The sequence below is a fragment of the Miniopterus natalensis genome, chromosome 1 (assembly GCF_054644295.1).
Source record: "Miniopterus natalensis isolate mMinNat1 chromosome 1, mMinNat1.hap1, whole genome shotgun sequence".
NCBI classification, from domain to species: domain Eukaryota; kingdom Metazoa; phylum Chordata; class Mammalia; order Chiroptera; family Miniopteridae; genus Miniopterus; species Miniopterus natalensis.
The window spans coordinates 23,887,616-23,910,082 of record NC_142081.1 but is presented as its reverse complement, the minus strand read 5'-3'; the positions used below and the strand labels follow the sequence as shown (position 1 = coordinate 23,910,082).

The 22,467-nt window shown below is 44.4% G+C and overlaps 3 protein-coding genes and 1 pseudogene across 4 annotated transcripts in view; all 4 read left to right on the top strand.

Moving 5' to 3' along the window:
- The window catches only part of LOC148094053 (disintegrin and metalloproteinase domain-containing protein 21-like), a 36,162-nt gene that overhangs the window by 10,339 nt on the left and 3,356 nt on the right, over positions 1-22,467 (top strand). The gene's annotated exons all lie outside the window — the stretch shown is intronic.
- On the top strand, positions 5,412-7,697 carry LOC148094056 (disintegrin and metalloproteinase domain-containing protein 20-like). The gene is made up of 3 exons (XM_087828836.1): positions 5,412-6,082; positions 6,169-6,176; positions 6,226-7,697. The coding sequence occupies exons 1-3, from the start codon at positions 5,481-5,483 to the stop codon at positions 7,695-7,697; spliced, it is 2,082 nt and encodes a 693-aa protein (XP_087684962.1). The 5' UTR covers positions 5,412-5,480.
- Positions 9,319-14,444, top strand: LOC148094055 (disintegrin and metalloproteinase domain-containing protein 20-like). Its single transcript, XM_087828833.1, has 7 exons — positions 9,319-9,401; positions 10,004-10,064; positions 11,098-11,159; positions 11,435-11,594; positions 12,303-12,908; positions 13,129-13,193; positions 13,634-14,444. Exons 1-7 carry the CDS (start codon positions 9,319-9,321, stop codon positions 14,442-14,444), a joined length of 1,848 nt encoding a protein of 615 aa, XP_087684959.1.
- LOC148094054 (survival of motor neuron-related-splicing factor 30 pseudogene) lies at positions 17,104-17,918 on the top strand (annotated as a pseudogene).

The window sequence follows — 22,467 nt, the reverse complement described above, 5'->3', positions numbered from 1 at the left end:
ACACAATGGAGAAAAATCACATTGGCACTTACTGGGAGAATCGATCAAGAATCACTCTGAGAATGGCATCATCCTACAGCTATTCATCCCAAGGTTGTCATCTTGAAATAAAGTGACTTGGAAATTGAAAAACATTCTGTGTGTTTCAGTTCACTTAACATATCATGTGTGGCCATATTGTTAAAATTCCTGTAGATGTCAGTAGGACCTCTTAGATTCGCTAGCCAGAGGGCCTGTACTTAAGATGTTGGCTCTTATGTCTTGGATATGCTCCTGTAGGAGATCTTGTGGGCAGTGGTGTGCCCTTTGTTATAACAGTTTTGCCCAATTGGTTATGTGCTAGATTTTTGTTATCTGTTCATTTTATTGGTAGTGTCAAATAAGCATAAAGAGAATCCCTCAGCACACAGAGTAGGAAGATCAAAAACTTCTGTGTCATAGGCCCGTGATGTCAACAGTAGTGCTAGCACCTGCTCTTTATGTGATCTTGCCTGAAGTCTTTGAAGTTTACATTTTCAAGGTCCACAATTACATTCAGAGAAGAAATAGATTTTTCTAAGGTTGTGTGATGATCAAAAAAGCCTGTAAGCCCAGCTGGTGTGTCTCAGTGGTTGACCCATGAACCGGGAGGTCACAGTTTGATTCTCGGTCAGGGCACATGCCCGGGTTGCATGCTCGATCCCCAGTGGGGGGCATGCGGGAGGCGGCCAATCAGTGACTCTCTCTCATCATCGATGTTTGTCCCTCTCTCTCCCCCTTCCTCTCTCTGAAATCACTGAAAACATTGGTTTTCTTTTCTTTTTTTTACCCCCAAAAAAGCCTCTAAGAAAAGCCAGCCCAATTTAAGCACTTACAGACCAACTCTTACCATTTTTGTTCTTCTTCGGTTGTGCTAAAGCTGGGGTATTCCAAGTATGATGAGTTCAGCATCCCTCCTTATTGTAAAGCTTTCACATAAGGAAGGGGCCACTGATGACTGATCCATCATTTCCTAAGGCCTCGGGTTATTGTGTCATAGTATCTCACATTCAAAATCACGGGAATTGACTCATCACAGCCTGTCCATAAATTACAGAATGGCACCGACTGTCTGACACATAGGGTGTTTCCAAAAAAGTGTATATACATTCTTGAATAATTATAAAGGCCGTGTTTTATTAAAATACATTTAATATTCCAAATTGAGCTATGGGCTGTTAAAGTGTGTATACGTTTTGGGGGGACACCGTGTATATATGAAGACAAAATTTTAGGTAAGAGGAAACAGGAAGCGGTCACTTCAGAAACAGTGCACTAGAACAGAGTCTGACAAGTGGTGTGTTGTGTTTGTGCTATTTAGATGCCTCAGGCCAAAGATTACATCTCTTTCTGAAAATATGGGATGCAGATGAGGCCAGCCACCAAATGGTGGAGGAAGGATGCAGCAGTGGAGAGTCGGTAGGATCGCCAGTCTGTGACACTGTAACTTGTCCATCTTTTATAGAGCTCTCATGGCCAGCACTTTGTGTCCGGTTGGCTTCTCTGGACGAGTGATCTGGACCTTCATCCATGATGGGTCTGAGCCCCTGCTTCCTTTACTCTTATGAAATATGGGCGCTCCATCAGCAACTGTCATCAGTATCTCCTAAAATCGAGGTTGGATGACCATTTCCTAAGAGGGTTATTTCTTGCTGATCCATGGGCAATTGTTGAAACTAGACTGTCTTCTTGAGGGTGGGGGTAGGGGGTGGGGGGTGGGTAGCAATTCTGTTTCTGTTTCAGCAGCCTGTTTACCAAAGCATGTGAACTCTGGGCCCTGTAACATTTTCCCTCTTTTTTCCCCCACTTTCCCAGTACTGGTTCATATCCTCACTGATCTGTTTTGCATTTGTTAAGGGCCTGTTGTTTCCCTCAGGCTGTTTAATTTGTACTACAGTAAGTTTGATTGTGTGTGTGTGTAAGTTTGATTGTGTGTGTATGTGTGTGTGTGTGTGTGTGTTTTCTTTGGTTATCATGCTCTCTCCAAAAGTGTGAAGTAAGATTTTGACCCAAGGATGGGTGTGGCCTGCAAGTCTAAAATGTTTCTAAATAGCATTGACAATTCAGGTTATATGCCATAACTTCTAAAGAGGTGGCTGTGTCATGTTAAGGCCTAACATGTGTATTCCTTAAAAGAGGTTTCTAATTGGTGCCAGATACTCAAGACAGATCCCTTACAGCCTAGTGAACACAGCTAGACTTTTCCCAGTTAACATAAGAGCAGAAATGCTCAGGGTTAGCCTTAAGTTCCGTTTAACCCTATTTGTAGGGCTTTGGCATATCAAGAAAGGGTGAAGTTCCAGGACAAAGGTAAGGGGGAGCTGCAGAAGGTGAGGAAGAGGAGCAGTGGGGCTGAAAGGAAGAGAGGGATCAGGATAGGAGGGAGGTGAGAAAGGAGTGGGGCTATGAGACACACAGTTACAGAGGTAGACCGGAGGACAACTTCTTTGGGAGGGGAAGAAGGCTGAAGTTGTTTAAAAGGAAGCCTCAAAGTCTTAGAATTTGTTCAAAATCTTTCTTTCTTTCTTTCTTTCTTTCTTTCTTTCTTTCTTTCTTTCTTTCTTTCTTTCTTTCTTTCTTTCTTTCTTTCTTTTCTTTTCTTTTCTTTTCTTTCTTTCTTTCTTTTCTTTTCTTCTTTCTTCCTTTCCTTTCCTTTCCTTTCCTTTCCTTTCCTTTCCTTTCCTTTCCTTTCCTTTCCTTTCCTTTCCTTTCCTTTCCTTTCCTTTCCTTTCCTTTCCTTTCCTCTCCTCTCCTCTCCTCTCCTCTCCTCTCCTCTCCTCTCCTCTCCTCTCCTCTCCTCTCCTCTCCTCTCCTCCCCTCTCCTCCCCTCCCCTCCCCTCCCCTCCCCTCCCCTCCCCTCCCCTCCCCTCCCCTCCCCTCCCCTCCCCTCCCCTCCCCTCCCCTCTCTCCTTTCCTCCCCACCCCTCCCCTCCCTCCCCTCCCCTCCCCTCCCCTCCCCTCCCCTCCCCTCCCCTCCCCTCCCCTCCCCTCCCCTCCCCTCCCCTCCCCTCCCCTCCCCTCCCCTCTCCCCTCCCCTCTCCTCTCCCCTCTCCTCTCCCCTCTCCTCTCCCCTCTCCCCTCCCCTCTCCCCTCCCCTCTCCCCTCCCCTCTCCCCTCCCCCCTCCCCTCCCCCCTCCCCTCCCCCCCTCCCCTCCCCCCCTCCCCTCCCCCCCTCCCCTCCCCCCCTCCCCTCCCCCCCTCCCCTCCCCCCCTCTCCTCCCCCCCTCTCCCTCCCCTCTCCCCTCCCCTCTCCCCTCCCCTCTCCCCTCCCCTCTCCCCTCCCCTCTCCCCTCCCCTCTCCCCTCCCCTCTCCCCTCCCCTCTCCCCTCTCCCCTCTCCTTCCTCTCCTTCCTCTCCTTCCTTCCTCTCCTTCCTTCCTTCCTTCCCTCCCTCCCTCCCTCCCTCCCTCCCTCCCTCTCTCTCTCTCTCTCTCTCTCTCTTTCTTTCTTTCTTTCTTTCTTTCTTTCTTTCTTTCTTTCTTTCTTTCCTTTCCTCCCTCCCTCCTTTGGACCAACCGAAGTAAGCGGCCCGTGGTGTGATCGCTGTTGTAATACCCTCTCTTCTAAGGTGGCATGCTACACAGGTGTGACCTGCCCAAGAAACCAAAGGGCCCCTGCAGTTCAAGACTGTACTTCCTAAAATCATGCCACTTTCAGAAGAAAGTAATAGAGTCAGGAACTTTGTGGCACACCACAGATCTAGCACAAATCTGACCAGGGCTTCGGCGGATTACGGGTTTCCCCTAGTTAAAGAAGACTGACATAGAAGGAGGGACTTGCCCAACCTTACAGTAAGCCTGATTCTCTGCTCATCCAAAGGACTCCAAAAAGCAGGCAAATACTGACATGAGTCTGGCAGAGGGTTGACCTGCAGAAGAATGGCAGCCTGCAATCTCCATGCTATAAAAAAGAACAGAGACCAGGAGGAGGACTTGCAGCCCCACCCAAGGAAGTTAGGGTTCTTTGATAGGTGCTGTTCTTGACCCAGCCACCCAGTGTTTGGGGTTTGCCCAACCTTTCTCATGTAATGGCACCAAGTTATTTTAAAAAACAAAGATGTACATGCCTCAGATAGAGGTTAAAGGCTTCATTCGGTTGAAGCCTATCAGGGAATGCCTGAAGACCAGGCGGGAACCAATGTCAGGGTTCTTCTAAGATGGAAAGAATTTGAATAACCCACCCGTGTTTTAACTTCAGTGGCAGTTTCCACCTTTTGCAAAACTTGTGGATGGGGGTGGTATCTCTTTTCCTGCCCCTTGTTTGGAGTCCCAGTAACCAACAGAACAGTATTTCTGACAGCTGTTTCTGTAAGCCTTGCGGCACTTTTAGGTGGTCATGGGGTGTAGGAGGTATAAAGTCAAAGAAAGAAAACGGGACAGAGTAGAAGGAAGGTAAGGGAAATGAGAGGACTCTCTGTATTATTTGTTGAAAATCTTTTGCTCCTTTATCCTTGAGGGGTCTGAGGCCTTCTGGGTCAAGTTGGCTACACAGGTCCCTTCCGAGTTACCATTGCCCAAGGGAGTTCCACGTGGCTCCCAAGTGAGTCACCTGGATTCCACATATAATCCTCCATGGCTGTACCGAGGTTCAGCAGCAGCCGTTCCCTCCCCTGCTACTCAGAATCAGTTAGTACTCTGTCCAAAATGGCAACTCCCCTTCTCACCAGCTGGACACAAGATGTGTGAGGTGCCCTGATGGCAGCTGTAGCTTGCAATTCTGTGGGACTCGTGCCATGTCCCTGGCAAAAGCACATCCCCTGTGGGCCAAGACCGGTAGCCCTGGAGACTACACAGGTGCAGGGAGGGCAGCGGAACAGCCGCCAGTGGGTCAGTAAGAGGAATGGAAACTGGGCCACCCAGCTCCTACTCCTTGGTTCCTGGTCCCATGTGTTCTGCGTAACGGATGTACAGCACCACATAGCGGTCTCTGATTTAACACAGACACTGCACGCCGAAGGAGGGCGCTCTGTCCGTCCAGAGTAGTGTTTCAGGGCTGGCATTTTGGCCATGTCTTCAGTAGGCTCTCTCACACACTACGAGGGGAGCTGCTACTAAAAATTTGATAAGCGATGCAGACTGTGTATTCCCTTGGGTGGGCCCGTTCCTGTACCTCATTCTCTCAAGGGTGAGTTCTCTGTTTTCACGCTCAGTCATGTGGGATTCCGTTTTTAAAGATCACACATCTCACCAGGAAATCCACTTATTCTTCCCCTGGGTGTTTTCCAAGAGACCAAGGGACCTTTCAGTGCAGGCTCCCTGGATCCCTGAGCACAGCCTCCCCTAATGAATGCACCATTGTTATGTAATAGCTGCCCCCTCCCCGCCCCACCTCTCTGGGGGTGCCAGACCTCCAGTCTCTCTCTGCTGTCCTCCTGACTACACAGCTGGGAAAGGTGCTGTTGCAGGTTAGTCTTGCCTGCCTCCCACTTGCCTGCAGTTTCTTTGGTCACAGGCTGCCTCACTCATGGGGCCTGCCTGGGCCCAGGCCCACCTGACAGGTGATCTCTGGCTGCCTCTACTCTGGCTGCTCCTGTCCCAGGTCTGCTGCTCCCATGCCCTGCCAGGATGGCGCTTCACTTCCTCTGAAATTGTGATCCCCAGGAAGGTGTCCCACAGGGTGGGTGGAGCTGGGGTGCAAGACCAGCTGTCCTACAGGATTCACTTCAGGGGCCGTAGGCATGTGGTTCACATGAAGGTCAAGAAGAACTTGCTCCCCAGACAGTTTCCTGTTATCACCGATAACGACCAAGGTGCGATGCAGGAGGACTACCCCTTTGTCCCTCGAGACTGCTACTACTACAGCTACCTGGAAGGAGTTCCCGGGTCCATGGGCACGCTGGACACCTGCCGTGGGGGTCTGCGTGGCATGCTGCAGGTGGATGACTTCACTTATGAAATCAAACCACTGGAGGATTCTTCCAAGTTTGAGCATGTGGTTTCTCTGCTTGTGTCAGAAGATCAGTCAGCAGAGAATGAAAAGTGTAAGATTGAAGAAGAAGATGGTGATCTAGCATATGAAGAGGCAATGGTTGCTGAAAACCCTAGAGCTGTGCCCGTGTATTTGAGGTGGACCCATAAGTAATACGCGAAACTTCACTATACAGTTACTAACTCATTATACGTAATGTCCGGTAATATGACACAGGTAATAGAGAACGTGGTGATGATAAACAACATAATGCATACCATTTATTTTCAAAATCAACTAGTCATCGAAATACGCGTTATCTGCATATGGCAACATATGGATCCTACGGACGTAACCAATTATGAGAATTCTTACAAACTTGTAGAACACTTTGGTTTATGGAAATTTTGGAGGTTTTATAGAAAAGTTCCTCATGATACTTCATTGCTTCTTACGGGACATAAATTGGTTGGAGATACATATTTTAGCCACCACGATGGAGTATGCAACCCCAACTGGGGGGCAATGGGTGTATATGTAGCAAATCATCATATATTTTTAGCTGCCTCTATTTCAGCACATGCACTTGGTCATGGTTTGGGCATGAGACATGATGGAACTGGTTGTAGATGTTTTCGAAGGACCTTCTGTGTCATGGCTCCTAAGGCAGGTCTTTTTGATATGTTTAGCAACTGTTCCTATGAACGATTCCAGTTTCGTCTGGCTATCTTTCCCAACTGTCTAGCTCATAAAAATGTACCATATGATAATTTTCCTTATATAGCCCCTCGTTGTGGTGACCAGATCATAAATGAGAGGGAAGAATGTGACTGTGGCACCTTTAGAGACTGTGCTAAAGATAAATGTTGTGAGACCAATTGTGCCCTCTCCCTTGGCAGTCAATGCAGTGGAGGAGGTTGCTGTTTGAATTGTAAACCTGCTAAACCTGGATGGATTTGTAGGGAGAGGTTTGGCATTTGTGATCTAGCAGAATACTGTGACGGGAAAACGGCTCTTTGTCCAGAAGATGTTTATATCCAGGATGGAACCCCGTGTTCAGGATTAGCCGTTTGTGTGAGCGGAAACTGTAGTGACCGTGATATGCAGTGTCAGGCCCTTTTTGGCTACGAAGTAAGAGATGGTTCACCAGCGTGCTATAAGCAATTGAATGCAGTAGGTGACCGATTTGGAAACTGTGGGTTGGTGAACGTCCTTTATGGAAAAAGGACTCACAAATGTGAACCAGATGATGTTTTTTGCGGAATGTTGCACTGTCGTAATGTCCCAGAAGTACCTGGTGGAGGTGATCATATTACATTTCGTCGCCTAATAGTAAAAGATGTTCAACAAGAAGTATGCTTTGGATTTGATCTACACCTTGGCTCAGAAGAACCAGCTCTCGGACTTGTAATGGATGGTGCAACATGTGGGCCAGGAAAATTTTGTGTGAAACAGAAGTGTACTTTTCATGCAGACATGGGTTATGATTGTGATGTCAAGACATGCAATTTCAGAGGGGTGTGCAACAATAAGAAACATTGTCACTGTCAACGAGGGTGGAATCCACCAGGATGTAACCAAACAGGACCAGGTGGTAGTGTGGACAGTGGCCCTGCACCTGACAGAGAACCAGGTGTTCGCGGCAAAATAAGTGTTAATATAAACCACGCCCTAGTTGTGCTCTTTATTCGAACAGCCCTTTTACTGCTTGTATTACTTTTGGGTTGGTTTACATACTTAACTGAAGATGATGATGAAGGTGATGATAAATGAAGGGGTAAAAACTAAACTGGGAAAGAAACAGAATCCCCTGAACTTTACTAAATGCTAACTGGAACCTACACAATGGAGAAAAATCACATTGGCACTTACTGGGAGAATCGATCAAGAATCACTCTAAGAATGGCATCATCCTACAGCTATTCATCCCAAGGTTGTCATCTTGAAATAAAGTGACTTGGAAACTGAAAAACATTCTGTGTGTTTCAGTTCACTTAACATATGTGTGGCCATATTGTTAAAATTCCTGTAGATGTCAGTAGGACCTCTTAGATTCGCTAGCCAGAGGGCCTGCACTTACTTAAGATGTTGGCTCTTATGTCTTGGAGATGCTCCTGTAGGAGATCTTGTGGGCAGTGGTGTGCCCTTTGTTATAACAGTTTTGCCCAATTGGTTATGTGCTAGATTTTTGTTATTTGTTCATTTTATTGGTAGTGTCAAATAAGCATAAAGAGAACCCCTCAGCACACAGAGTAGGAAGATCAAAAACTTCTGTGTCATAGGCCCGTGATGTCAACAGTAGTGCTAGCACCTGCTCTTTATGTGATCTTGCCTGAAGTCTTTGAAGTTTACATTTTCAAGGTCCACAATTACATTCAGAGAAGAAATAGATTTTTCTAAGGTTGTGTGATGATCAAAAAAGCCTGTAAGCCCAGCTGGTGTGTCTCAGTGGTTGACCCATGAACCGGGAGGTCACAGTTTGATTCTCGGTCAGGGCACATGCCCGGGTTGCATGCTCGATCCCCAGTGGGGGGCATGCGGGAGGCGGCCAATCAGTGACTCTCTCTCCTCATCGATGTTTGCCCCTCTCTCTCCCCCTTCATCTCTCTGAAATCACTAAAAACATTGCTTTTCTGTTTTTCTTTTTTTACCCCCAAGAAAGCCTCTAAGAAAAGCCAGCCCAATTTAAGCACTTACAGGCCAACTCTTATCATTTTTCTTCCTCTTCGGTTGTGCTAAAGCTGGGGTATTCCAAGTATGATGAGTTCAGCATCCCTCCTTATTGTAAAGCTTTCACATAAGGAAGGGGCCACTGATGACTGATCCATCATTTCCTAAGGCCTAGGGTTATTGTGTCATAGTATCTCACATTCAAAATCACGGGAATTGACTCATCACAGCCTGTCCATAAATTACAGAATGGCACCGACTGTCTGACACATAGGGTGTTTCCGAAAAAGTGTATATACATTCTTGAATAATTATAAAGGCCGTGTTTTATTAAAATACATTTAATATTCCAAATTGAGCTATGGGCTGTTAAAGTGTGTATACGTTTTGGGGGGACACCATGTATATATGAAGACAAAATTTTAGGTAAGAGGAAACAGGAAGCGGTCACTTCAGAAACAGTGCACTAGAACAGAGTCTGACAAGTGGTGTGTTGTGTTTGTGCTATTTAGATGCCTCAGGCCAAAGTTTACATCTCTTTCTGAAAATATAGGATGCAGATGAGGCCAGCCACCAAATGGTGGAGGAAGGATGCAGCAGTGGAGAGTCGGTAGGATCGCCAGTCTGTGACACTGTAACTTGTCCATCTTTTATAGAGCTCTCATGGCCAGCACTTTGTGTCCGGTTGGCTTCTCTGGTCGAGTGATCTGGACCTTCATCTATGATGGGTCTGAGCCCCTGCTTCCTTACTCTTATCAAATATGGGCGCTCCATCAGCAACTGTCATCAGTATCTCCTAAAATCGAGGTTGGATGACCATTTCCTAAGAGGGTTGTTTCTTGCTGATCCATGGGCAATTGTTGAAACTAGACTGTCTTCCTGGGGGGTGCGGGTAGGGGGTGGGTAGCAATTCGGTTTCTGTTTCAGCAGCCTGTTTACCGTAGCATGTGAATTCTGGGCCCTGTAACATTTTCCCTCTTTTTTCCTCACTTTCCTAATACTGGTTCATATTCTCACTGATCTGTTTTGCATTTGTTAAGGGCCTGTTGTTTCCCTCAGGCTGTTTTATTTGTACTACAGTAAGTTTGATTGTGTGTGTGTGTGTGTGTGTGTTTTCTTTGGTTATCATGCTCTCTCCAAAAGTGTGAAGTAAGATTTTGACCCAAGGATGGGTGTAGCATGCAAGTCTAAAATGTTTCTAAAAACCATTGACAATTCAGGTTATATGCCATAACTTCTAAAGAGGTGGCTGTATCATGTTAAGGCCTAACATGTGTATTCCTTAAAAGTGTTTTCTAATTGGTGCCAGATCCCTTACAGCCTAGTGAACACAGCTAGACTTTTCCCAGTTAACATAAGAGCAGAAATGCTCAGGGTTAGCCTTAAGTTCTGTTTAACCCTATTTGTAGGGCTTTGGCATATCAAGAAAGGGTGAAGTTCCAGGACAAAGGTAAGGGGGAGCTGCAGAAGGTGAGGAAGAGGAGCAGTGGGGCTGAAAGGAAGAGAGGGATCAGGATAGGAGGGAGGTGAGAAAGGAGTGGGGCTATGAGACACACAGTTACAGAGGTAGACCGGAGGACAACTTCTTTGGGAGGGGAAGAAGGCTAAAGTTGTTTAAAAGGAAGCCTCAAAGTCTTAGAATTTGTTCAAAATCTTTCTTGCTTTCTTTCTTGCCTTCTTTGGACCAACCGAAGTAAGCGGCCCGTGGTGTGATCGCTGTTGTAATACCCTCTCTTCTAAGGTGGCATGCTACACAGGTGTGACCTGCCCAAGAAACCAAAGGGCCCCTGCAGTTCAAGACTGTACTTCCTAAAATCATGCCACTTTCAGAAGAAAGTAATAGAGTCAGGAACTTTGTGGCACACCACAGATCTAGCACAAATCTAGCACAGGGCTTGGGCGGATTACGGGTTTCCCCTAGTTAAAGAAGACTGACATAGAAGGAGGGACTTGCCCGACCTTACAGTAAGCCTGATTCTCTGCTCATCCAAAGGACTCCAAAAAGCAGGCAAATACTGACATGAGTCTGGCAGAGGGTTGACCTGCAGAAGAATGGCAGCCTGCAATCTCCATGCTATAAAAAAGAACAGAGACCAGGAGGAGGACTTGCAGCCCCACCCAAGGAAGTTAGGGTTCTTTGATAGGTGCTGTTCTTGACCCAGCCACCCAGTGTTTGGGGTTTGCCCAACCTTTCTCATGTAATGGCACCAAGTTATTTTAAAAAACACAGATGTACACGCCTCAGATAGAGGTTAAAGGCTTCATTCGGTTGAAGCCTATCAGGGAATGCCTGAAGACCAGGCGGAAACCAAGGTCAGGGTTTTTCTAAGATGGAAAGAATTTGAATAACCCTCACTTGTTTTAACTTCAGTGGCACTTTCCACCTTTTGCAAAACTTGTGGATGGGGGTGGTATCTCTTTTCCTGCCCCTTGTTTGGAGTCCCAGTAACCAACAGAACAGTATTTCTGACAGCTGTTTCTGTAAGCCTTGCGGCACTTTTAGGTGGTCATGGGGTGTAGGAGGTATAAAGCCAAAGAAAGAAAACAGGGCAGAGTAGAAGGAAGGTAAGGGAAATGAGAGGACTCTCTGTATTATTTGTTGAAAATCTTTTGCTCCTTTATCCTTGAGGAGTCTGAGGCCTTCTGGGTCAAGTTGGCTACACAGGTCCGTTCGGAGTTACCATTGCCGAAGGGAGTTCCACGTGGCTCCCAAGTGAGTCACCTGGATTCCACATATAATCCTCCATGGCTGTACCGAGGTTCAGCAGCAGCTGTTCCCTCCCCTGCTACTGAGAATCAGTTAGTACTCTTTCCAAAATGGTAACTCCCCTTCTCACCAGCTGGACACAAGATGTGCGAGGTGCCCTGATGGCACCTGTAGCTTGCAATTCTGTGGGACTCGTGCCATATCCCTGGCAAAAGCACATCCCCTGTGGGCCAAGACCTGTAGCCCTGGAGACTACACAGGTGCAGGGAGGGCAGCGGAACAGCCGCCAGTGGGTCAGTAAGAGGAATGGAAACTGGGCCACCCAGCTCCTACTCCTTGGTTCCTGGTCCCATGTGTTCTGCGTAACGGATGTACAGCACCACATAGCGGTCTCTGATTTAACACAGACACTGCACGCCGAAGGAGGGCGCTCTGTCCGTCCAGAGTAGTGTTTCAGGGCTGGCATTTTGGCCATGTCTTCAGTAGGCTCTCTCACACACTACGAGGGGAGCTGCTACTAAAAATTTGATAAGCGATGCAGACTGTGTATTCCCTTGGGTGGGCCCGTTCCTGTACCTCATTCTCTCAAGGGTGAGTTCTCTGTTTTCACGCTCAGTCATGTGGGATTCCGTTTTTAAAGATCACACATCTCACCAGGAAATCCACTTATTCTTCCCCTGGGTGTTTTCCAAGAGACCAAGGGACCTTTCAGCGCAGGCTCCCTGGATCGCTGAGCACAGCGTCCCCTAATGAATGCGCCATTGTTATGTAATAGCTGCCCCCTCCCCGCCCCACCCTTCTGGGGGTGCCAGACCTCCAGTCTCTGCTCTCCTCCTGACTACACAGCTGGGAAAGGTGCTGTTGCAGGTTAGTCTTGCCTGCCTCCCACTTGCCTGCAGTTTCTTTGGTCACAGGCTGCCTCACTCATGGGGCCTGCCTGGGCCCAGGCCCACCTGACAAGTGATCTCTGGCTGCCTCTACTCTGGCTGCTCCTGTCCCAGGTCTGCTGCTCCCATGCCCTGCCAGGATGGCGCTTCACTTCCTCTGAAATTGTGATCCCCAGGAAGGTGTCCCACAGGGTGGGTGGAGCTGGGGTGCAAGACCAGCTCTCCTACAGGATTCAGTTCAGGGGCCATAGACATGTGGTTCACATGAAGGTCAAGAAGAACTTGCTGCCCAGACAGTTTCCTGTTATCACCGATAACGACCAAGGTGCGATGCAGGAGGACTACCCCTTTGTCCCTCGAGACTGCTACTACTACAGCTACCTGGAAGGAGTTCCCGGGTCCATGGGCACGCTGGACACCTGCCGTGGGGGTCTGCGTGGCATGCTGCAGGTGGATGACTTCACTTATGAAATCAAACCACTGGAGGATTCTTCCAAGTTTGAGCATGTGGTTTCTCTGCTTGTGTCAGAAGAACAGTCAGCAGAGAATGAAAGGTGTAGGATTGAAGAAGAAGATGGTGATCTAGCATATGAAGAGGCAATGGTTGCTGAAAACCCTAGAGCTGTGCCCGTGTATTTGTGGTGGACCCATAAGCAAGACGCGAAAATTCACTATACAGTTACTAGCTCATTATACTCGACGTCCCGTAATATGACACGGGTAATAGAGAACGTGGTGATGATAAACAACATAATGCATACCATTTATTTTCAACATCAACTAGTCATCCACATACACATTATGTGCTTATGGAAACGTTCGGATCCTACGGATGTAACCCGTCGTGAGAATGCTTATAGGCTTATACAACAGTTTGGTTTGTGGAACTTTTGGAGGATTTTTCATGAAATTCCTCATGTTACTTCATTGCTTCTTACAGGACATAAATTGTTTGGAGGTATATATCTTAGCCACCATGATGGAGTATGCAACCCCAACTGGGGGGTAATGGGTGTATTTGTAGAAAATCATCATATATTTTTAGCTGCCTCTATTTCAGCACATGCACTTGGTCATGGTTTGGGCATGAGACATGATGGAACTGGTTGTAGATGTTTTCGAAGGACCTTCTGTGTCATGGCTCCTAAGGCAGGTCTTTTTGATATGTTTAGCAACTGTTCCTATGAACGATTCCAGTTTCGTCTGTCTATCTTTCCCTACTGTCTGATTGATAAAAATGTACCATATGGTAATTTTCCTTATATAGCTCCTCATTGTGGTGACCAGATCATAAATGAGAGGGAAGAATGTGACTGTGGCACCTTTAGAGACTGTGCTAAAGATAAATGTTGCGAGACCAATTGTGCCCTCTCCCTTGGCAGTCAATGCAGTGGAGGAGGTTGCTGTTTGAATTGTAAACCTGCTAAACCTGGATGGATTTGTAGGGAGAGGTCTGGCATTTGTGATCTGGCAGAATACTGTGACGGGAAAACGGCTCTTTGTCCAGAAAATGTTTATATCCAGGATGGAACGCCGTGTTCAGGATTAGCCGTTTGTGTGAGCGGAAACTGTAGTGACCGTGATATGCAGCGTCAGGCCCTTTTTGGCTACGAAGTAAGAGATGGTTCACCAGCGTGCTATAAGCAATTGAATGCAGTAGGTGACCGATTTGGAAACTGTGGGCTGGTGAACGTCCTTTATGGAAAAAGGACTCACAAATGTGAACCAGATGATGTTTTTTGCGGAATGTTGCACTGTCGTAATGTCCCAGAAGTACCTGGTGGAGGTGATCATATTACATTTCGTCGCCTAATAGTAAAAGATGTTCAACAAGAAGTATGCTTTGGATTTGATCTACACCTTGGCTCAGAAGAACCAGCTCTCGGACTTGTAATGGATGGTGCAACATGTGGGCCAGGAAAATTTTGTGTGAAACAGAAGTGTACTTTTCATGCAGACATGGGTTATGATTGTGATGTCAAGACATGCAATTTCAGAGGGGTGTGCAACAATAAGAAACATTGTCACTGTCAACGAGGGTGGAATCCACCAGGATGTAACCAAACAGGACCAGGTGGTAGTGTGGACAGTGGCCCTGCACCTGACAGAGAACCAGGTGTTCGCGGCAAAATAAGTGTTAATATAAACCACGCCCTAGTTGTGCTCTTTATTCGAACAGCCCTTTTACTGCTTGTATTACTTTTGGGTTGGTTTACATACTTAACTGAAGATGATGATGAAGGTGATGATAAATGAAGGGGTAAAAACTAAACTGGGAAAGAAACAGAATCCCCTGAACTTTACTAAATGCTAACTGGAACCTACACAATGGAGAAAAATCACATTGGCACTTACTGGGAGAATCGATCAAGAATCACTCTAAGAATGGCATCATCCTACAGCTATTCATCCCAAGGTTGTCATCTTGAAATAAAGTGACTTGGAAACTGAAAAACATTCTGTGTGTTTCAGTTCACTTAACATATCATGTGTGGCCATATTGTTAAAATTCCTGTAGATGTCAGTAGGACCTCTTAGATTCGCTAGCCAGAGGGCCTGCACTTACTTAAGATGTTGGCTCTTATGTCTTGGAGATGCTCCTGTAGGAGATCTTGTGGGCAGTGGTGTGCCCTTTGTTATAACAGTTTTGCCCAATTGGTTATGTGCTAGATTTTTGTTATTTGTTCATTTTATTGGTAGTGTCAAATAAGCATAAAGAGAACCCCTCAGCACACAGAGTAGGAAGATCAAAAACTTCTGTGTCATAGGCCCGTGATGTCAACAGTAGTGCTAGCACCTGCTCTTTATGTGATCTTGCCTGAAGTCTTTGAAGTTTACATTTTCAAGGTCCACAATTACATTCAGAGAAGAAATAGATTTTTCTAAGGTTGTGTGATGATCAAAAAAGCCTGTAAGCCCAGCTGGTGTGTCTCAGTGGTTGACCCATGAACCGGGAGGTCACAGTTTGATTCTCGGTCAGGGCACATGCCCGGGTTGCATGCTCGATCCCCAGTGGGGGGCATGCGGGAGGCGGCCAATCAGTGACTCTCTCTCCTCATCGATGTTTGCCCCTCTCTCTCCCCCTTCATCTCTCTGTAATCACTAAAAACATTGCTTTTCTGTTTTTCTTTTTTTACCCCCAAGAAAGCCTCTAAGAAAAGCCAGCCCAATTTAAGCACTTACAGGCCAACTCTTATCATTTTTCTTCCTCTTCGGTTGTGCTAAAGCTGGGGTATTCCAAGTATGATGAGTTCAGCATCCCTCCTTATTGTAAAGCTTTCACATAAGGAAGGGGCCACTGATGACTGATCCATCATTTCCTAAGGCCTAGGGTTATTGTGTCATAGTATCTCACATTCAAAATCACGGGAATTGACTCATCACAGCCTGTCCATAAATTACAGAATGGCACCGACTGTCTGACACATAGGGTGTTTCCGAAAAAGTGTATATACATTCTTGAATAATTATAAAGGCCGTGTTTTATTAAAATACATTTAATATTCCAAATTGAGCTATGGGCTGTTAAAGTGTGTATACGTTTTGGGGGGACACCATGTATATATGAAGACAAAATTTTAGGTAAGAGGAAACAGGAAGCGGTCACTTCAGAAACAGTGCACTAGAACAGAGTCTGACAAGTGGTGTGTTGTGTTTGTGCTATTTAGATGCCTCAGGCCAAAGTTTACATCTCTTTCTGAAAATATAGGATGCAGATGAGGCCAGCCACCAAATGGTGGAGGAAGGATGCAGCAGTGGAGAGTCGGTAGGATCGCCAGTCTGTGACACTGTAACTTGTCCATCTTTTATAGAGCTCTCATGGCCAGCACTTTGTGTCCGGTTGGCTTCTCTGGTCGAGTGATCTGGACCTTCATCTATGATGGGTCTGAGCCCCTGCTTCCTTACTCTTATCAAATATGGGCGCTCCATCAGCAACTGTCATCAGTATCTCCTAAAATCGAGGTTGGATGACCATTTCCTAAGAGGGTTGTTTCTTGCTGATCCATGGGCAATTGTTGAAACTAGACTGTCTTCCTGGGGGGTGCGGGTAGGGGGTGGGGGGTGGGTAGCAATTCGGTTTCTGTTTCAGCAGCCTGTTTACCAAAGCATGTGAATTCTGGGCCCTGTAACATTTTCCCTCTTTTCCCCACTTTCCCAATACTGGTTCATATCCTCACTGACCTGTTTTGCATTTGTTAAGGGCCTGTTGTTTCCCTCAGGCTGTTTAATTTGTACTACAGTAAGTTGGATTGTGTGTGTGTGTGTGTGTGTGTGTTTTCTTTGGTTATCATGCTCTCTCCAAAAGTGTGAAGTAAGATTTTGACCCAAGGATGGGTGTGGCCTGCAAGTCTAAAATGTTTCTAAATAGCATTGACAATTCAGGTTATATACCATGACTTCTAAAGAGGTGGCTGTGTCATGTTAAGGCCTAACATGTGTATTCCTTAAAAGTGGTTTCTAATTGGTGCCGGATATTCAAGACAGATCCCTTACAGCCTAGTCAACACAGCTGGACTTTTCCTAATTATAACATAAGAGCAGAAATGCTCAGGGTTAGCCTTAAATTTCATTTAACCCTATTTCTAGGGCTTTGGCATATGGAGAAATGGAGTTCTTACCGGGCAAAGGCAAGGGGGACAAGTGAATATAACCGTTGGGGGCAAAGTTCCAAATGTTTATCCATGGCACATGAAGCCTGGCTCTTTATGAAATTGTTTTCTGATGAGAATAGAAATTATTAGTCTTTTCTTCCTCCCAGTACCTGGCTCCCAGCTCCCCTCCCTCCCCCCTCCTTGCAGATGTTCTTTCCAGATGAGGTGCCTTGTTTTCCTTCAGGAGATTTTCTTGCTGCTGCCACCCCTGGGCTCATTTGCCCTGACCCCTTCTGGCCGCCCTGCCCCTAACCCCACACAAGATGTGAGAGGATCTAGCAAAACAGCTGGCAAGCTACAAAGCTGAACTTCAGCAAGTTGAAGTTGCACTGTCTGGAAATGGAGAGAATGAAGATTTCCTAAAATTGAAGAAAGATTTACAAGAAGTTACAGAACTAACCAAAGACCTTCTGTCAACTCAGCATTCAGAAACTCTTGCAAGTTCAGACTGTTTTGCTTCTACTCAGCCCACTCATTCTTGGAACGTAGGGGACAAGTGTATGGCAATCTGGAGTGAAGATAGACAGTGTTATGAAGCGGAGATTGAGGAGACAGATGAAGAAAACAGCACCGCTGCAATCACCTTTGCTGGCTATGGCAATGCTGAAGTGACTCACTGTTGAACCTCAAGCCTGTAGAAGAAGGAAGGAAGGCAAAGGAGGACAGTGGCAGCAAACCTATGTCCAAAAAAGAAATGATTGCCCAGCAGCATGAATATAAAAAGAAGAAAGCTTTGAAAAAACCACAGGGAATAAAAGATCTTGAGCAGGAGAGAGAGGACCAGAAAGTGAAATGGCAGCAGTTCAACAACAAGGGCCTATTCTAAAAACAAAAAAGTCCAGGTAAAGAGGAGTATTTTTGCTTCACATGAGAGTGTAACTGGCAAAGTTGGAGTAGGAACTTGTGGAATTGCTGACAAGCCTATGACACAGTATCAAGATACCTCTAAATATAATGTCAGACATTTGATGCCTTAATAATCAGAAAAGCAGTTGGATTTCATCTCTGCAGGGCTTTACATTTACCTTTTTATCCTTATATTTTTCTAAAGGTAAATTGTTAGATGAGTAAGGCAGATGCCATTGTCGTCATTGTTTGCCTTCGGTAGAATGAAGCTTGAAGAAATGGCTTTGATAACCGCTATTCATTTAACTTGCTTCATTGCTACCACCAGTTTCCTCAGTTTGTTGGGTAAAGCAACTTTTCTAGATAGATGGCTGTTTAAATACAGCAGTTAGATGAATTGTTGATCTTTGTAATATCAGGACCATACTTTTTGTGAGCCCTAACCTGGAACTTTGAGAAGCTTTGAACTTGCCACATATTCTAGCAATTCACTGGAACATCAAGGCAAAACTCCAAACTTCCAGAGATCTTTTAAATTTTTTTTCTTATCTCCCACTTAAACTTAGCTGTTGGCCATTTAAGCCTAAAAATAGGTTAATTTATAAATGACAAAGGCCATTTTGAGGTTTTCCTTCAATAAATTGTTTCCTCAGCCTGTTAGGCCATCTCTAAAATGTATCCAGCTCTTTTACTTACATTGAGTTTTAGTTTTATGTAAGAAACCATGTTTTAGGACCAGCTAACTTTTCTAATGTTTTTGGGTGTTTTTTTTGTACATTTGCTTTTTTCCTGTTGGTTTTTCACTTATGGTAGTGGTACCATTTTTTTGGATGTGAAATGTTTATATGAGAAAACAAAAAGCTGATGTATAGCCCAGTAAACAGTGTGGGTACTATTTTTGTAAAAATACAAACGAAAAAAAAACCAAGGCTAAATTAATGAGCAAGAGTACTAATGTTTCATCATTAAAAATTCGTTGTATTTCTTGTGCATTAATCCGACCGTAATGTCCGTGTATATTATGTTCATGTAGCTGAGTTTGCAATTTTTTGTTAATTAGATCAAGTTGTCAGCATTTGCTGGTGTTAAGTAAACATAGTTATCCTGACTTGAGTTTAAGCCAAATATATGCATAGAAAAGTGTCTTCCTGTTAATGGAAGATGGTGAATTTTTTCATGTGTTAATTTCAGTTTTTGTATGTTTAATTTTTATTAAATAAAGTGGTTTTAAAATCTCAAAAAAAAAATAGAATAGAAATTGTCACATTTTTAAATTAATGGCTGCATGCCTTCCACTTGAAGCCATGCTAATTTGCTCTAGCAATGACCGCACATCTGACCCAGCAGCTACACTAAGAGATTCTACTGGCTAGAGCTTGATGTAATCTAAGGTCATTTTTCAGGATCAATACGTTTTGCGTAGGGGCCAGATTGGTGATTTGAATGGGATCTGATAGAGGCAACCACTGCTACATCTTCTAGTCTTTAATGATGGCACTTAGGTCCACCTTCCCTCACAGAACACAATATTGTCCTTGATTTACTACACTGGCCAGGGGTAGAGGGCCATTTAAGAACTTCTACCTGTGGTAAGATGACACCAAAGACCCTATGAGGACGTTATTCTAACTGCTGCAGATGTCAATCCCAATGATCTACCTAGGGTGTCCCAAAGACCACTGAACCACCGCAATCTCTACGTCAGCTAGGACTCCACTTACTGACTGATGTCCAAAGGCTGCCACTGTAACAGTGTCCATGATGATTTTTTGGAGCTCTGGGTATCCATGTCAGTGCAGACACTATACCCAATAATCCTCTCAACTCTAAATATTTACCTCTGGCATACAGACTCCCACGAAAATGGCTGTAGGTTTCTTGAGGGAAGAACAAACATAATGGTTACATTATATGTTTGTTATAATGTTGATATGTCCTTCCTCTTAGGAACCCACTGATCTCCTTAGTCAATAGATTCTGTATCTGAAAATTGACTTTGTTCCAGGAACTGAACTGAAATCATGATTTTATATCCCTTTAAAAGAGAATCTACCCAGAGTTAGAGTTAATATTTTATTGAATTAGTTTTTACTCTATGCAGTATTTATATAGCTGAAATCTTATAGATGATATATTTTGGCAAATATTATACCATAAATTCTCTCATAAACCATTGTGAGCATATTTTTCTTAAAAACATTATAATGGGACATGCAATTTAAAAAACATGTGTATAAAACAAAATAGCAAGGTTTTAAATTGTATAATTAAAAATATATTGAATATGGTAATTTAAAAGGGTATTAACCAAGTTTGACTCTGTACAAGTTGATAGCCAGAATATTATGTTGGATAATGGGAAGTTTAATTTTTGTTTTGTTCTCCTTGAGCATGGGTGGGGTAAGGTGTTGTGGATAGGGTGACTAACCATCCCAGTTTACCTACGACTGAAGGGGTTGCTGGGATATGGGACTTGCAGTTTAAAAGCCAGGAACCAAGACAGCCCAGGGCAAACCAGAATGAATTGCTTACCCTAACTGTCAGTTAAAAACTGGTAAATAGGGAAGAGTTGAAAGTAGGGAAAATTGACAGGCTCAGTCCTCAAATACGTAGATGTGATCTTGGAACAGAAGATGAGGGGCTACTACCTGAATCCGGGGGAGGATCACTCGTCTCCTGAGACTGGACTATGGAGTGGGGTAAAGGAAAAGTAGAAATGGGCTTGGATGCAGATGGGTTTGTACTGGTGAAAATCCTAGAAGCCATTTTGTCTTTGAATTTGGCATCACTATAGATATATATTTTTACTATATTCCAGAGTAAGAAATCCATTTTATATTGTGCCCCAGTAGCCACATACACAAACACCCCCCAAATTTTGGCACCATATGCATAAGAGTTGCTAAGGAATTTCTCGGAATGTCCTCTGATATTTTTATTCAATTTCCTTAAAGAAAAAAACTGCAGCTTATGACCCATTAAACTGATTTCATGACTTGCTAATGAGTCAACATTAATGACAGACAATGGGAAAACAGTGCATTTGAGCATGATAGAATAAGAGGAGATATGGGTAGGTAGTAGTCTTGAGGAATTGGAAATAGCTGTGAGGAAGGGAAGAGTTGATAAAACATATGGAGGAGGGCTGTTGTCTATTTTGAGATCCCAATAATGTTAGAGCATATGGAATTTTAAAAATGATTTTACTGAAGCGAGAGAGATAGAAACATCAATGAGAGAGAAACATGGATTGGCTGCCTCCTGCATGCCCGCTACTGGAGATCAAGCCCACAACCCCGACATGTGCCCTGACCAGGAGTCAAACCAGTGACCTCCCAGTGCATGGGATGACACTCAACCAACCGAGCCGCACCGGCTGGGCAAGCATATGGATTTTTAATGGCACCACTTTACATTATTGATGGTAGAATGATGTTCCTTTAGGAGTTTGGGTCTCTGGGGTCCTAGAAATAATATAACAAGGGCAAAGAGTATGGTGCAAAGATTCTTTGAAGCATTTTCCTATTATTGCCTGCTCTGAGCTCTAAGAAAAATATTATGACATGGTTTATCATATCTTATCAGCCGTCTTCACACTGTATTTTTATTAGCCCTTCCGACATTCCATCCACAACTGCCACTCCATGATAAGTAACAAACATATCAAGAGAGATAAAGAGAGTATCACCCAATTTAGAGATCTTTGCCCTTGGAAATTTTTATATAGTTGAATTTATCTATGAACTTTGTTTTTCTCTTGTGAGCTACTTGCACCTGGAATAAAGTGCCTATCCATTAGCAATGGAATGTGCTCATATGGATCCAAGCTCTCTAGGTAGGTTAATGCTAAGGATATTGTTCAGAATGAAACTAGTCCTCCCCGTCTACTAGCATCCACATAGCAAGTCTAGAATAAATTATAAACTTGAATACTATATGTTAGAAAGAAAAGATGAAATCTACTTGGTTAACTATTTAACTGTGATTGAAAGGCAACCAGAAGGTATGGACTACTGGCACTATATGTAAATTAGGAACTCAGAATATTAAGGATGTGTAAATGTAATGTCCAGGAGAATGAATGGAGAAAAGAGCAACGTGGCGTAGGAGAGTTTGAAGTAACCAGCTGAGTTCTTGTCTCTATCCCTTAGGGTGAGGAGCCAGCACAAATCTTTCTAGTTCTGACTATGCATTCCGTTCTTAAGATTTTCACAAACAAATTGTTTTGAGATTCTCCCCTGCAGTGGTATATGGGAATTTTGACACAGAAATGGAAATATAGTATATGACAGAATTAAACCAGTTTTGTTTCTTTTGAAAATTAGAGTTTACTGTAGAGCTTTAGGGAGTTAAAGGTTTTGGCATAAAGTGGTTGAAGTGATAGAGCCGGTCACCTAGGTTCAAACGGAATGGAACTGAAGACAGGGACATGAGATTGAGAGAAATGGGAGATAATGAAAGACAAAAGCATGTGGGTTTTCTTTTGAATCTGAGGAATAGGTATAGCAGGAGTAAGGGAGAGCTGGAATGATTAAAATTATTGGTAAGTTGCTTAGGATGTAAGAAATGGTTTGGTTTTGCTTCGTTTGGTGACAAGGTATAGATTATGACTGTGGGTGGGTAAACTGAAGTACACTGAAACTGAATTAGAGAGGTTAAAAAATGTTGAAAAATCCTTCTGGTTTTTAGATGCGTTGTCTATATACTTGCTATCGTTGTTCATGATGAAGGTGGGATTTTGGGTGGCGAATAATTCACGTATCAGACTTTGAAGTTTGTAC

What these genes read in the sequence shown, in the direction of transcription:
- LOC148094056 (XM_087828836.1), top strand. Translation starts at nt 5,481, where the DNA reads ATGGGGCCTGCCTGGGCCCAGGCCCACCTGACAGGTGATCTCTGGCTG.
- LOC148094055 (XM_087828833.1), top strand. Translation starts at nt 9,319, where the DNA reads ATGGGTCTGAGCCCCTGCTTCCTTACTCTTATCAAATATGGGCGCTCC. An exon ending in GTAAGGGGGAGCTGCAGAAG is followed by an intron (nt 10,065 to 11,097) that starts GTGAGGAAGAGG and finishes CGGCACTTTTAG; the next exon opens with GTGGTCATGGGGTGTAGGAG. An exon ending in TATGCAACCCCAACTGGGGG is followed by an intron (nt 13,194 to 13,633) that starts GTAATGGGTGTA and finishes ATGGATTTGTAG; the next exon opens with GGAGAGGTCTGGCATTTGTG.